The 15,235-nt window shown below is 42.0% G+C and overlaps 2 protein-coding genes across 2 annotated transcripts; both read left to right on the top strand.

Annotated features, from left to right (window-relative positions):
• Positions 1–2,444: 2,444 nt before the first annotated feature.
• Positions 2,445–3,758, top strand: LOC103403119 (epi-neemfruitin B synthase L1AT-like). Its single transcript, XM_008341943.4, has one exon. It carries the CDS (start codon positions 2,445–2,447, stop codon positions 3,756–3,758), a length of 1,314 nt encoding a protein of 437 aa, XP_008340165.3.
• Positions 3,759–4,840: 1,082 nt separating this feature from the next.
• On the top strand, positions 4,841–6,148 carry LOC103403343 (acyltransferase-like). Its single transcript, XM_029096087.2, has one exon. The coding sequence runs from the start codon at positions 4,841–4,843 to the stop codon at positions 6,146–6,148; it is 1,308 nt and encodes a 435-aa protein (XP_028951920.2).
• The last annotated feature ends 9,087 nt before the right edge of the window (positions 6,149–15,235 follow it).

Raw genomic sequence — 15,235 nt, forward strand, 5'->3', positions numbered from 1 at the left:
GTTTTCTTGTGAAATTTGTCAGTGGGTTGTTTTGTAATGTCGGTGTTTGAGGGTTTGAAGTGGGTTTAGACTTTTCTGCTGTCCCAATTTATATGTTTGTCACTTTGTGTTAAATTCTTCCATTGTCCTCCAATCAGGAACAACACTAGCCACACCCAATAAATTAATTATGCAAACAATTTATGATAATAAAATTGAAGGAACTTAATTAAGTTAATGGGGAATGACTAATTAGCCATGTTCTTCGCATTTCTCTCAAGCTTAGATTATCCATATCCTTTTTTCATAGATTTGACAATACCCTGCTCTCAATTTCCTTTTCGTAATTTATTGGCTTCTCTCTCTTTTAGGTTAAATAAAGAGATGATTTAACTTGAAAATATTCTAGTTGTAATGCTTTAATATTAGTTCAATATTAATATGTAAGTGTCTTCCCTCTCTTTACATTTAACTATCACATTTGATTAACTCTTGGCTGAAAATTTAGCTTTGAGAACTACTAAGAAAGAATTGCACATGATTAATTATAGGAGAAGAATTTTTTGTTGCATAAATACAAGGAACGAAACATGGTAGATTTTGATGCATGCCACCTATTCATTCTAAGTGTAACATAATTTTGACTTGAATTTGTATGTCTTGTAGCTAATTCCGGCTTTTTCATATATAAAATTTACCATGGAGGTCAGTTGATTAAAAAGGGACGCAAAGAAGTATACACAAGGATGAGGTTATATTTTTCAATTGGGTTGATAGTGACATGCAATCATTGGTAGAATGTCACAATATTGCAAAGGACCTAAAACATGAGGAGTTAGCACGGTATAAGTTTTCGTAGAAGAACTTTTGCTTTTTAAGTGTTTTAATTAAAAACCACTATATGTAATTTTTATTAGAAATGAGATTGCTTCTTGGAGAGTTCTGATAAGTTTTCGTCAATCATAATTGTTTTCAGTTTTCTTAAATTGCTTTAAGTTTGTGAGAGTTTTGCACTTGGTTAAGAATAACTTACCTTTTACATCTGAGGTCTTAAGTTCATTCTTCATCCTCCAATAACGATTGTATTGAAAAAATTCCTTAGCTTGCCTGGTAACTTTTTACAAAAGCAGTTTTCTACAAGCTATTTGGAAAAATGAAACGACTAATAGATATTTGCACTTTGGAAAAAATAGAGATAGTTATGGGATCCACTTCGCATCGAACTTCAATAATCTGAACTATTTATGTTGCAAGTCTCGATCCACTGATCATCTTTGCAAAAATTCAATTTAATCTAAAACAATTTGCCCATTCGATTGTCACGATGAAATTTCAATGTTTCTTAAACCACAATGTTCATTAGCTTATTTGAACTCAATTAGATGCCCCAAAATTTTCCGTTTTGGCTAATATTTTGCAAGAACGATCTATAAGGTGCAACTTGAAAAACAGACAAGCCACATCATTGAAATTCGATGTCTTTTAGGCCTCACAACAACTAATCACCGTTTATGTTATCAGAATGAAAAATCGTGAGAAATGTGTCCTGTACATCTAAAAAATACAAAAACAGTTACTTGTTATATAAATGTAAAAGTTAAAGAGATAACCTTTATAGTGAGTGGACCGAAGCAGAGGTAAAATATCATACTGTAATTAAAACACAAGGAGATGGCAAATTAAAGAGGGAGGAATGGATGATATTATTGATCTGTTTGTTTTCTAACTGTTTTTCCGTGCGTTTGTTGTAGTTGGAGCGCTCTATTTATAGAGCAGCTCCATACACACAATTTCTTACAATTTGAAAACTTACATCGCATATTTTGATAAACACATATTTTGTTTCCATAGTCTATGTCAACATTTATGAACATTGACAATAACAATGCCATTGTTGAATATCATCCTGCACACACTTTGAATCATCTTCCAAGATCTGTATGGGCATTCACTTCTCACCAGTATTTTCAACATTACTATGCATCTGGTGGGTAGTTATGGTCTTTTCATTTAATTTTGTTCCGACCTCTCGTGTGGCACGTGCATATGGTCAAAGTGCATCTTGACGAGTTCTTATTTTAGTTAACATTGGTGGCCTAGTAGTAAAGATCAGATTGTAAAATTTCCTTCAAATTAAAAATTGGAGGTCACGAGTTCAAAACTTACTGTTAGTGTGGAAGTCAGATTTGTAGTTAAGGGAGGTTGAAATATCTCTCTGAGTTTTTCGACCCACAAAAAAGGTGGATAACCTTGCCATCTTGGGACTCTCTTTTCTTCTCAGTCCTTGTCGAACTTCTGTAGACAGGTTTTGAAAAATGGAGGGCGATAATGTTATTTATGCCAGCGATTGCAGACTACCAGAGTTGACTGGGGGTCTATGAAATCATTCGGCTTTTCATCCTATAAAGTACATTTCTGTTATCTGCTACATACAAATTAACTTAAAAGCTCACAAATATACAGTTATGGGGGCCATGGAAGTTCAAAACATATCCAGAGAAGTCATCAAACCTTCCACTCCAACCCCACCACATCTTCGAACACACAAACTCTCGATCCTCGATCAGATTAACCCTCGCTCTTATGTTCCGGTCGTTTACTTCTACCCCAAGGAAGCCTCCGATTATTGGTCTGTCGCAGATAAATCCAATCAGCTCAAGAAATCACTATCCGAAACACTGTCCAAATACTACCCTTTTGCCGGCAGGATCAGAGACAGATTCTCCATCGACTGCAACGATGAAGGAGTCGCATTTGTTGAAACGCAAATCAGAAACTTCAAGCTCTCTGACATTCTTGAGAACCCGAAAGACGAGGACCTGGCGTTGTTAATCTCCGAAGATGTGGCGTGGAATGAGGATCCGGATGTCAGTGTGATCGTGGATGTTCAAGTGAGCTTCTTTGAGTGCGGTGGAATGGCACTTGGCATTGGTATGTCACACAAGATAGCTGATGCATCCACCATAATCAATTTCGTTAACGACTGGGCAGCTGTGGCTCGTGATCAGTATGTACCATCCCCTGAGTTCGTCGCGGAAAATATATTTCCCCAAGGTGACCTGCCACTGTTCCCAGAAGCTGTGCCCGAGAAAAGCGATTGTGTCGCGAAAAGATTTGTGTTTGATGCCACAAAGATTGCTGCCCTCAAAGCCTTAGTCGCGGATAAAGTGCAAAACCCCACGAGGGTTGAAGTTGTCGCAGCATTTATTTATAGCTGCACAATTTCTGCGCTAAGATTGACTTCAGGGTCTTCCTCAAACCCGACTGTTCTCACTCAATCAGTGAACCTGCGCACTAGAATGGTTCCTCCGGTACCGCAAAACTCTGTAGGTTGCATGGTTTGGATATATACAGTGTCCACAGCTGAGGACAGCGTGATTGAGTTGCATGACCTGGTGGCTCAGCTGAAGCAGAATATGACCCGATTTTGTGATTCATATGCTCAGAAGTTTCGCGGGAAAGATCAATGGCCGGTGATCTTCCAAGCGTGTTTGCAAGAATCAATGGTTGAATTTTCGAGACCAAATTTGGTGATGTATAAATGTACAAGCTGGTGCAGGTTCCCAATGTATGAAGTTGACTTTGGTTGGGGAAAGCCAATTTGGATCACCGTCCCTAGCTGCACGACTAAGGACTGCTTTATTCTGATTGATACGAAAAATGGAGAAGGGATTGAAGCATATGTGAATTTGGAAAAGCAGCAACTGGATGTGTTTGAGCGCGACGAGGAGCTTCTTGCATTTGCTTCTTTGAATCCAAGCATTTCAGACTCCGTTTGATCTGATCATCTTCAGCACATACATAGTCAATCTTATTTCGTGTTAGTTTTCAAACCGTTGTGTTTGTTTCTGCTTTTGAATCTGCATTTTTTTCGTTGTGAGGTCTAAAAAGAAACCAGTTGGGTCTCAATAAATTTCCCTTGGTGCTTCCCTTATTGCTGTGCTGCTTTGCTCATTTGGGTTTATTGAAAAGAGTTTAGAGATAATGAAAAGCTCAACCCATCACTTCTTTATGGGTAACTCTCCGGAAAATAATGGTAGTCGGCTTCAACATGTCACGCCAAGTAGGACAGAACGACGGGCGTGTAAAATGTAGGAGCTATCTGATCCAGCAAAGAGAGACTCTAGCTCTTAAGGGGGTGTGGAAAATTGGAAATAGTTGATCCAATTAAAAGATGTGTTAAAAGTTACCAAGTCTTGGGCTGTTAGGATTCGGTCCATCCATTATACACTCATCATATCTTGTTGCGCAAACAATTCGCGGTAGGAGAGAGTTTGACAAAGCTTAAGCACTTCCGCTCATAAACACTTCTAGAATAAATGCTCTAATTAAAAGCACATTGTCACCTATTAGGTGCTTCTCCAAAAAGCACTTTTGAGTGCTGATAGTCATTAATCCCTTAAACAAAGCTCAATGATTCATCATTTGACCTTACAGTGTTGGCCTCTTCACTTTAATTAAACATGACTTTTTCATTCTGCCGTACACTTTTTAAGGACCACTTACTTTGTCCTTAATATTAGTTAATTAGGGTATCATTTGTCCTTAATATTAGTTAATTAGGGTATCAAATTTTCTAATCTTGATCATATCCTTTCACTTCCAAGTTTTCAAATTTTTTGCTTAGAAATTTCAATAATATATCACTTGAAGGACAATCATGGCGATAATTGAAGGAGAATCGATGGATAGAAACAAAGAGAAGAGTGCAGAAGCAGAAAACGAGAGTATGATAATCACTCCTCACAACCTCGTTAGTTTTCATCCTATAAATACATTTCAACCATATGAACTTGGAAAAGCTCAAAATTTTATTGCAGCTTTGGATTTTTAGCATCAATCCAATACAGTTGTCATGACCATGGAAGTTGAAATCATATCCAGAGAAATCATCAAACCTTCCACTCCAACCCCACCACATCTTCGAACACACAACCTTTCATTCCTCGAACAGAATACTCCTCGTACTTATCTGCCGGTGGTTTACTTCTATCACAAGGAGAGCTCTGCTTCTACTAAAGGCGATCACAAATCCAATCAGCTCAAGAAATCTTTATCAGAAATACTATCCAAGTACTACCCGTTCGCCGGCAGGATCAGAGACCGAGCCTCCGTTGACTGCAACGATGAAGGAGTTGCGTTTGTCGAAGCAAGAGTCAGAAACATCAAACTATCTGAAATTCTTGAACACCCTGAAGATACATGGCTGGACTTGTTATTCACAGACAATTTACAGTGGAACGATGATTCGAGTCTCAGCGTGATCTTTGCTGTTCAAGTAAGCTTCTTTGACTGTGGTGGCATGGCAATTGGCATCTGTATGTCACACAAAGTAGCTGACACATCCACCGTGGCCAACTTCATCAACGACTGGGCTGCTCGAAACAAGTGTGATCAATATGTACCGTCTCCTTTGTTCATCGGAGCAGATACATTTCCCCAAGGTGACATGCCATTGTTCCCGGAAACTGTGCTCGAAAAAGGCGACTGCGTCACCAAGAGATTTGTGTTTGATGCCCCGAAGATTGCTTCCCTCAAAGCAATAGTCGCGGACAAAGTGCAAAACCCCACAAGGGTTGAAGTTGTGACAGCTTTGATTTACAGCTGTGCAATTTCTGCGTTAAGATCAACTTCACAGTCGTCCTTAAACCCGACAGTTTTCATCCATGCAGTGAATCTCCGCACTAGGGTGATCCCTCCGTTGCCGAAAAATTCTGTAGGCAGCATGATTTGGGCTTTTACATTGTCCACAGCTGAGGACGGTGTGATCGAGTTGCATGACCTGGTGACTCAAATGAAGCAGAGCATGACCCGATTTTGTGATTCTTATGCTCAAAAGTTTCGCGGGGAAGATCAATGGCCGGCAATCTTTAAAGAGTGTACGCAAGCATTAAGGAAAGAATTTTCGATAGCGAATTTGGTGACGTACAGATGTAGCAGCTGGTGCAGGTTCCCAGTGTATGAAGCTGACTTTGGCTGGGGGAAGCCAATTTGGGTGACTATTGCGAGCTGTTCCCTGAAGAATGCTATTTTTCTGATTGATACAAGGAATGGAGAAGGGATTGAAGCATATGTGAATTTGGAAAAGCAACAATTGGATGTGTTCGAGCGCGACGCGCAGCTTCTTGCATTTGCTTCTCTGAATCCGAGTGCTTTAGACTCCATCTAATCTGATCACATCTTGTGTGCTGAGGTTTCATATCTCTGTGTTTATGTTTCTGTTTTGTTGCGGTTTGTGTTTGCTTTTGAATGTGCAGTTTTTTTCGTTGTTGTGTATGGAACGAAAATTGTTGGGGTCGAATAATATTTCCCTTTGTTTTGGACATTTAGGTTCATAAAATCAACTGCAAGGAGATCAACGAGCAAGTTGAACAATTAGAGACTCGTTTAAAAGTGTTTTTAAAATGATTAAAAATGTTTTTGGTGAAAATGTTTTTGAAACCGATCCTTAGTAAAATCCAAGTAGATTCTGGAAAAACACTTTAAGTGCTTCCTACAAGAAGCACATCTGGTGCTTCTTCTAAAAAGCACTTGAAGTGTTTTCGGAATCAAAATCTAATTTTACTAGAAGCGCTTTTACTTATTTTAAAAGTACTTTCAAACAAGCCCTAAATCAACGACATGATTGTCCTTCAATAATATATTGATATTTCTGTAGAATATAAATTTGAAAACTTGAAATTGAAAGGACATGATCAACAACAACAACAACAACAACAACAAAGCCTTTTCCCACTAAGTGGGGTCGGCTATATGAATCCTAGAACGCCATTGCGCTCGGTTTTGTGTCATGTCCTCCGTTAGATCCAAGTACTCTAAGTCTTTTCTTAGAGTCTCTTCCAAAGTTGTCCTAGGTCTTCCTCTACCCCTTCGGCCCTGAACCTCTGTCCCGTAGTCACATCTTCTAACCGGAGCGTCAGTCGGCCTTCTTTGCACATGTTCAAAATCACCGGAGCCGATTTTCTCTCATCTTTCCTACAATTTCGGCTACTCCTACTTTACCTCGGATATCCTCATTCCCAATCTTATCCTTTCTCGTGTGCCCACACATCCCACGAAGCATCCTCATCTCCGCTACACCCATTTTGTGTACGTGTTGATGCTTCACCACCCAACATTCTGTGCCATACAACATCGCTAGCCTTATTGCCGTCCTATAAAATTTTCCCTTGAGCTTCAGTGGCCTACGACGGTCACACAACACGCCGGATGCACTCTTTCCATCCAGCTCGTATTCTATGGTTGAGATCTCCATCTAATTCTCCGTTCTCTTGCAAGATAGATCCTAGGTAGCGAAAACGATCGCTTTTTGTGATCTTCGCTAGATTGCTCCAGTCATTAGTGTGGATAAGTATATAAATGGATAGAGATAGGAAAGCAAACACAAGATGTACGTGGTTCACCCAGATTGGCTACGTCCACGGAATAGAAGAGTTCTCATTAATTGTGAAGGGTTTACACAAGTACATAGGTTCAAGCTCTCATTTAGTGAGTACAAGTGAATGATTTAGTACAAATGACATTAGGAAATATTGTGGGAGAATGATCTCGTAATCACGAAACTTCTAAGTATCGGAGTGTGGTGTCGTCTTGACTTGCCTTATCTGTCTCATAGGTAGATGTGGCATCTTCTCTGGAAGTACTCTTCCTCCATCCAGGGGTGGTATCTTTAACTGGTGGAGATGCACAAGGTAATGTATCAATTTCACTTGAAGCTTACTTGTAGTTTCAGGCTTGGTCAAGCGCGATACAAACCATGTAGTAGGAGTCCCCCAAGTCGCCGAGCTAGGGGGTCTGCTGAAAGAGGTGACAGACAAGGTAAGCAATCAGAGCTCCGACTGATTGTTCACCTTCTCCCCATCTTGCAGCAGCATGAAGGATAAAGAGAAGAAAAATGAGAAGAGATGATATGAGATACTTTTGCTTTTGAAGAAGTAACTTTCCACAGGCTTATTCTTGAACTGAGCTGGAGGGTTTTCTGGTTTCCTCAAGAGTATAAGGCCGACTGAAGAATTTGAGGGTCAAAACAAGTCCATCAAATCTAGAGTACGTTCCACCCTGCTGATATGGGATACTTTTGCTTTTGACAGAGTAATGAATGTATCGGCACGTGTGCTGTTACGCTTGTCTCCACATGCTTCCTTGTATCCTTCGCACTTGCCCTATCTGTTCCTCAAGCAGATGCGGAATCTTCCCTGGAAACATAAGATGTTGAAGATGAGTACTCGAGAGCAATGCCAGGTAAGTAATCAGGTAAGGGGTTCCAGGCAGTCAGTTCCTGGCTGGAAGCTTGATTCCAAGTGCTGACTAATTGCTCTCTTTCTCCTTGTCTTGCAGGTAAAAACAAGGCCAAAAGAAAAGACAGGGAAAAAGCATGATATGGGATACTCTTGCTTTTAACCCTGATGATATGAGATATTCTTGCTCTAGTATAGCTTGTTTGCAGAGGTATTATCGGGGGGAAAGAAAGCTGAATATTTCGAAAGGCTTCGTTGGGAGTGCCCTCTCAGATATGATGAAGGGTTGAGCATTTTTGCAGGTCTGCCTGTCCGTTGGGGATGGAGGTCGACATATATAGGAGTCTCCCTAACAACAAGTAGTAATGCTATTCCTTTACCCTGCTTGGTCATAGCACGGTAGTGGGAGCTGCCAGTTTCACATGTTTTAACTCTGTCAGAGCACTTTGAAAAAGTGGTCTGTGGTATCTGGCTCTCGAGATTCGGAGAACGATGCCTCTTCGATTTTTGAGAAAGCAATCATGCTGGGGGTATGACTCTCGAGATTCGGAGAGCAGTGTCTCTTCGATTTTTGAGGAAGTAATCATGTTGGGAGTCTGGCTCTCGAGATTCGGAGGGTGGTGCCTCTTCGATTTTGGAGCAAGCAATCTTGTTGGGAGTGTTGTCTCGAATGTGAGTAAAGGTTGGGCATGTTTGCTAGTCTACCTTGCCACGAAGCACAAAGGTTGACACACAGGGACTTTCCAATTATCCAGCAATGGTACTGTTCCTTTACCCTCTCTTCGATTTTGAGAAAGTAGTCATGTTGGGAGTCTGGCTCTCGAGATTCGGAGGACGGTGCCTCTTCGATTTTGGAGCAAGCAATCTTATTGGGAGTGTTTTCTCGAATGTGAGTAAAGGTTGGGCATGTTTGCTAGTCTACCTTGCCACGAAGCACAGAGGTTGACACACCGGGACTTTCCAATTATCCAGCAGTGGTACTGTTCCTTTACAGTTGTGGGTAATAATATGGTAGCTAGACCTTCAAAATTTATGTGTCTAAACTTTTGTTAGTGCTGTTTCTTTGCTATTCTTTTACCTTTCTTGGTCAGAGCGATGTAGTGGGAGCTGCAAGCTTCACGTGCTCAACTTTGGCAGAGAACTTTGGCAAAGTTATTTGTGGTACCCATGAGCTATTGTTGCGTGTGGGAAGTGGGTGATTGAACAGTAAGATTCATGTGCTTTCTACTTCAACAGAAGTCTTCGACAGAATGCCCATAATTTCTGCAAAGCTGAGTGTGCGTGTGACAGGTGTTGACAAGGCTAGAAAAGTAGGTGCCTCTTCGATTTCTGAGATCGGCCCTCGTGGTCTCTGAGCAGCCCAGCTTTTGAGAAAGCGAGCGCCTCTTCGATTGATTCGGAGAACGATGCCTCATCGATTTTTGAGAAAGCAATCATGCTGGGGGTCTGGCTCTCGAGATTCGGGGAGCAGTGTCTCTTCGATTTTTGAGAAAGTAATCATGTTGGGAGTCTGGCTCTCGAGATTCGGAGGGCGGTGCCTCTTCTATTTTGGAGCAAGCAATCTTGTTGGGAGTGTTTTCTCGAATGTGAGTAAAGGTTGGGCATGTTTGCTAGTCTACCTTGCCACGAAGCACAGAGGTTGACACACAGGGACTTTCCAATTATCCAGCAATGGTACTGTTCCTTTACCCTCTCTTCGATTTTTAAGAAAGTAGTCATGTTGGGAGTCTGGCTCTCGAGATTCGGAGGACGGTGCCTCTTCGATTTTGGAGCAAGCAATCTTATTGGGAGTGTTTTCTCGAATGTGAGTAAAGGTTGGGCATGTTTGCTAGTCTACCTTGCCACGAAGCACAGGGGTTGACACACAGGGACTTTCCAATTATCCAGCAGTGGTACTGTTCCTTTACCCTTGTGGGTAATAATATGGTAGCTAGACCTTCAAAATTTATGGGTCTAAACTTTGTTAGTGCTGTTTCTTTGCTATTCTTTTACCCTTCTTGGTCAGAGCGATGTAGTGGGAGCTGCAAGCTTCACGTGCTCAACTTTGGCAGAGAACTTTGGCAAAGTTATCTGTGGTACCCATGAGCTATTGTTGCGTGTAGGAAGTGGGTGATTGAACAGTAAGATTCATGTGTTTTCTACTTCCCCAGAAGTCTTTGACAGAATGCCCATAATTTCCGCAAAACTGAGTGTGCGTGTGACAGGTGCTGACAAGGCTGGAAAAGGTTGGAAAAGTAGGTGCCTCTTCGATTTCTGATATCGGCCCTCGTGGTCTCTAGGGAGCCCAGCTTTTGAGAAAGCGAGCGCCTCTTCGATTTTTGAGATTGGCCTTCGTGGTCTTTGAGCAGCCCAACTTTTGAGAAAGCAAACACCTCTTCGATTTCTGAGATCAACCCTCGTGATCTCTAAGCAGCCCAGCTTTTGAGAAAGCAAACGCCTCTTCGATTTCTGAGCAGGCGCCTCTTCGATTTCTGAAGCTTCGTCGAGTGCAGATTTTTATAGGGGCTGGCATTAAGTTCCAAAGCACACTTAAATCTCCACCAGTAGAAGCTTCATTCTTGCACTTCTAAGATCTTGATTTGTCCGACCTCTTCTCTCTTCAACACCTTTGAAAATGTCTGGCCCCTCCGACCGTCGTTTTGACTTGAACCTTGTTGAAGAGGCAGCCCCGCCTTCTCCAGACAACATATGGCGCCCATCCTTCGTCTCCCCTACTGGTCCTCTTACCGTTGGGGATTCCGTGATGAAGAATGATATGACCGCTGCGGTGGTGGCCAGGAACCTTCTCACTCCCAAAGATAACAGACTACTTTCCAAACGGTCTGATGAGTTAGCTGTTAAGGATTCGCTGGCTCTCAGTGTTCAGTGTGCAGGTTCTGTGTCTAATATGGCCCAACGCCTATTTGCTCGAACCCGCCAAGTTGAATCATTGGCGGCTGAAGTGATGAGTCTCAAACAGGAGATTAGAGGGCTCAAGCATGAGAATAAACAGTTGCACCGGCTCGCACATGACTATGCTACAAACATGAAGATGAAGCTTGACCAGATGAAGGAAACTGATGGTCAGGTTTTACTTGATCATCAGAGATTTGTGGGTTTGTTCCAAAGGCATTTATTGCCTTCGTCTTCTGGGGCTGTACCGCGTAATGAAGCTCCAAATGATCAACCTCTGATGCCTCCTCCTTCTAGGGTTCTGTCCAGTACTGAGGCTCCAAATGATACCCCTCCGGTGCCTTCTCTTTCTGGGGCTCTACCGACTGCTGAGACTTCTCCTAAGCAACCTTTGTGAAGGCTCCCTCTTGTGTGCTTATTTTGACTCATGTATATGTACATATTTGTAGCTTATCGGGGATATCAATAAATAAGCTTTCCTTCATTTCAACGTATTGTGTTAAATACACCAAAGCCTTCTTCGCTAAGTTCTTTGAATTTTCTTTTGTTAAAGCTTGTATGTTGAAGCTTTCTGAGTGGAGCATGTAGGTTGGGGTAGTGTTCTCTTAATTTCCCGAATGAGGAAAACTTCTCGGTTGGAGACTTGGAAAATCCAAGTCACTGAGTGGGATCGGCTATATGAATCTTAGAACGCCATTGTGCTCGATCCTGTGTCATGTCCTTCGTTAGATCCAAGTACTCTAAGTCTTTTCTTAGAGTCTCTTCCAAAGTTTTCCTAGGTCTTCCTCTACCCCTTCGGCCCTGAACCTCTGTCCCATAGTCGCATCTTCTAATCGGAACGTCAGTAGGCCTTCTTTGCACATGTCCAAACCACCGTAACCGATTTTCTCTCATCTTTCCTTCAATTTCGGCTACTCCTACTTTACCCCGGATATCCTCATTCCTAATCTTATCCTTTCTCGTGTGCCCACACATCCAACGAAGCATCCTCATCTCCGCTACACCCATTTTGTGTACGTGTTGATGTTTCACCGCCCAACATTCTGTGCCATACAGCATCGCCGGCCTTATTGCCGTCCTATAAAATTTTCCCTTGAGCTTCAGTGGCATACGGCGGTCACACAACACGCCGGATGCACTCTTCCACTTCATCCATCCAGCTTGTATTCTATGGTTGAGATCTCCATCTAATTCTCCGTTCTTTTGCAAGATAGATCCTAAGTAACGAAAACGGTCGCTCTTTGGTATTTCTTGATCTCCGATCCTCACCCCTAACTCGTTTTGGCCTCCATTTGCACTGAACTTGCACTCCATATATTCTGTCTTTGATCGGCTTAGGCGAAGACCTTTAGATTCCAACACTTCTCTCCAAAGGTTAAGCTTTGCATTTACCCCTTCCTGAGTTTCATCTATCAACACTATATCGTCTGCGAAAAGCATACACCAAGGAATATCATCTTGAATATGTCGTGTTAACTCATCCATTACCAACGCAAAAAGGTAAGGACTTAAGGATGAGCCTTGATGTAATCCTACAGTTATGGGAAAGCTTTCGGTTTGTCCTTCATGAGTTCTTACGGCAGTCTTTGCTCCTTCATACATATCCTTTATAGCTTGGATATATGCTACTCGTACTCCTTTCTTCTCTAAAATCCTCCAAAGAATGTCTCTTGGGACCCTATCATACGCTTTTTCCAAATCTATAAAGACCATGTGTAAATCCTTTTTCCCATCTCTATATCTTTCCATCAATCTTCGTAAGAGATAGATTGCCTCCATGGTTGAGCGCCCTGGCATGAACCCGAATTGGTTGTCCGAAACCCGTGTCTCTTGCCTCAATCTATGCTCAATGACTCTCTCCCAGAGCTTCATTGTATGACTCATTAGCTTAATACCCCTATAGTTCATGCAATTTTGTACGTCGCCCTTATTCTTGTAGATAGGCACCAAAGTGCTCATTCGCCACTCATTTGGCATCTTCTTCGTTTTCAAAATCCTATTGAAAAGGTCAGTGAGCCATGTTATACCTGTCTCTCCCAAAAGTTTCCACACTTCGATTGGTATATCGTCTGGGCCTATTGCTTTTTTATGCTTCATCTTCTTCAAAGCTACAACCACTTCTTCCTTCCGGATTCGACGATAAAAGGAGTAGTTTCTACACTCTTCTGAGTTACTCAACTCCCCTAAAGAAGCACTCATTTCATGTCCTTCATTGAAAAGATTATGAAAATAACCTCTCCATCTGTCTTTAACCGCGTTCTCTGTAGCAAGAACCTTTCCATCCTCATCCTTGATGCACCTCACTTGGTTTAGGTCCCTTGTCTTCTTTTCCCTTGCTCTAGATAGTTTATAGATATCCAACTCTCCTTCTTTGGTATCTAGTCGTTTATACATATCGTCGTAAGCCGCTAACTTAGCTTCTCTGACAGCTTTCTTCGCCTCTTGCTTCGCTTTTCTATACCTTTCACCATTTTCATCAGTCCTCTCCTTGTATAAGGCTTTACAACATTCCTTCTTAGCCTTCACCTTTGTTTGTACCTCCTCATTCCACCACCAAGATTCCTTTTGGTGTGGGGCAAAGCCCTTGGACTCTCCTAATACCTCTTTTGCTACTTTTCGGATACAACTAGCCATGGAATCCCACATTTGGCTAGCTTCCCCCTCTCTATCCCACACACATTGGGTGATTACCTTCTCTTTGAAAATTGCTTGTTTTTCTTCTTTTAGATTCCACCATCTAGTCCTTGGGCACTTCCAAGTCTTGTTCTTTTGTCTTACTCTTTTGATATGTACATCCATCACCAACAAGCGATGTTGATTAGCCACGCTCTCTCCTGGTATAACTTTGCAATCCTTACAAGTTATACGATCCCCTTTCCTCATTAGAAGAAAATCTATTTGTGTTTTTGACGACCCACTCTTGTAGGTGATCACATGTTCTTCTCTCTTCTTAAAGAAGGTGTTGGCTAAGAAGAGATCATATGCCATTGCAAAATCCAAGATAGCTTCCCCATCCTCATTTCTCTCCCCAAAACCATGGCCACCATGAAAACCTCCATAGTTGCCTGTCTCCCTGCCCACGTGTCCATTTAAATCTCCTCCTATAAATAACTTCTCCGTCTGAGCAATTCCTTGCACCAAGTCTCCAAGATCTTCCCAAAATTTCTCCTTCGAACTCGTATCCAACCCTACTTGAGGTGCGTACGCACTAATCACATTGATAAGTTCTTGTCCTATTACAATCTTGATTGCCATGATTCTATCTCCTACCCTCTTGACATCTACAACATCTTGTACCAAGGTCTTGTCCACGATGATGCCAACACCGTTTCTCGTTCTATTTGTGCCCGAATACCAAAGTTTAAACCCTGAGTTTTCTAGATCCTTTGCCTTACTACCAACCCACTTAGTTTCTTGTAGGCACATAATATTTATCCTTCTCCTCACCATAACTTCCACTACTTCCATAGATTTTCCCGTTAAGGTTCCTATATTCCACGTTCCTAAACGCATTTTGCTCTCTTGAACTCTACCCTTCTGTCCTAGCTTCTTCACCCTCCCCCGTCTAATAGGATCAAAGTACTTCTTTTGTGTGTCCCGGGTAAAGTTGATAGGAGCATATGCTCCCAAACAACTTTGAGTGGAGTCGTTCGAAAAGAAGTTTCTATGGCCCCCTTGCTCATTTAACACTGCATCCGGGTGCCGATGGAGATACAGCGACCCTTGCTCACTTATCACTGTGCTCAGGCCACACAGCGCGCCACTTACGGGTGACGCCCTAGCTTTAGCGCGATTTTGTTCTGGATTCATTTTCATAAGGATTCGACGTGATCATGGAGTGCCGGCTGTCGACTACCTGACGCCCTCCCCCTCCTCCTTTATCCGGGCTTGGGACCGGCCATGTAAGACATAGGCGGAGTTTGAAAGGACATGATCAAGATTAGAAAATTTGATACCCAAATTGACTAATATTAAGGACAAAGGAAGTGGTCCTTAAAGTAGGAAAGGGATCTTCTCTGTATCCCTTCCTCCTAATCCACCAATTCTAGGAATCCGGACTGTTGAAATTTGATCTAACGGCTAAAGTTATTATAATTTTTAAAGTGAACCCCTATTTGTAGCCATTG

This window comes from Malus domestica, chromosome 16, assembly GCF_042453785.1.
Source record: "Malus domestica chromosome 16, GDT2T_hap1".
Taxonomy (NCBI): domain Eukaryota; kingdom Viridiplantae; phylum Streptophyta; class Magnoliopsida; order Rosales; family Rosaceae; genus Malus; species Malus domestica.

Coding starts and splice junctions, on each gene's coding strand:
- LOC103403119 (XM_008341943.4), top strand. CDS start 2,445: ATGGGGGCCATGGAAGTTCAAAACATATCCAGAGAAGTCATCAAACCT.
- LOC103403343 (XM_029096087.2), top strand. CDS start 4,841: ATGGAAGTTGAAATCATATCCAGAGAAATCATCAAACCTTCCACTCCA.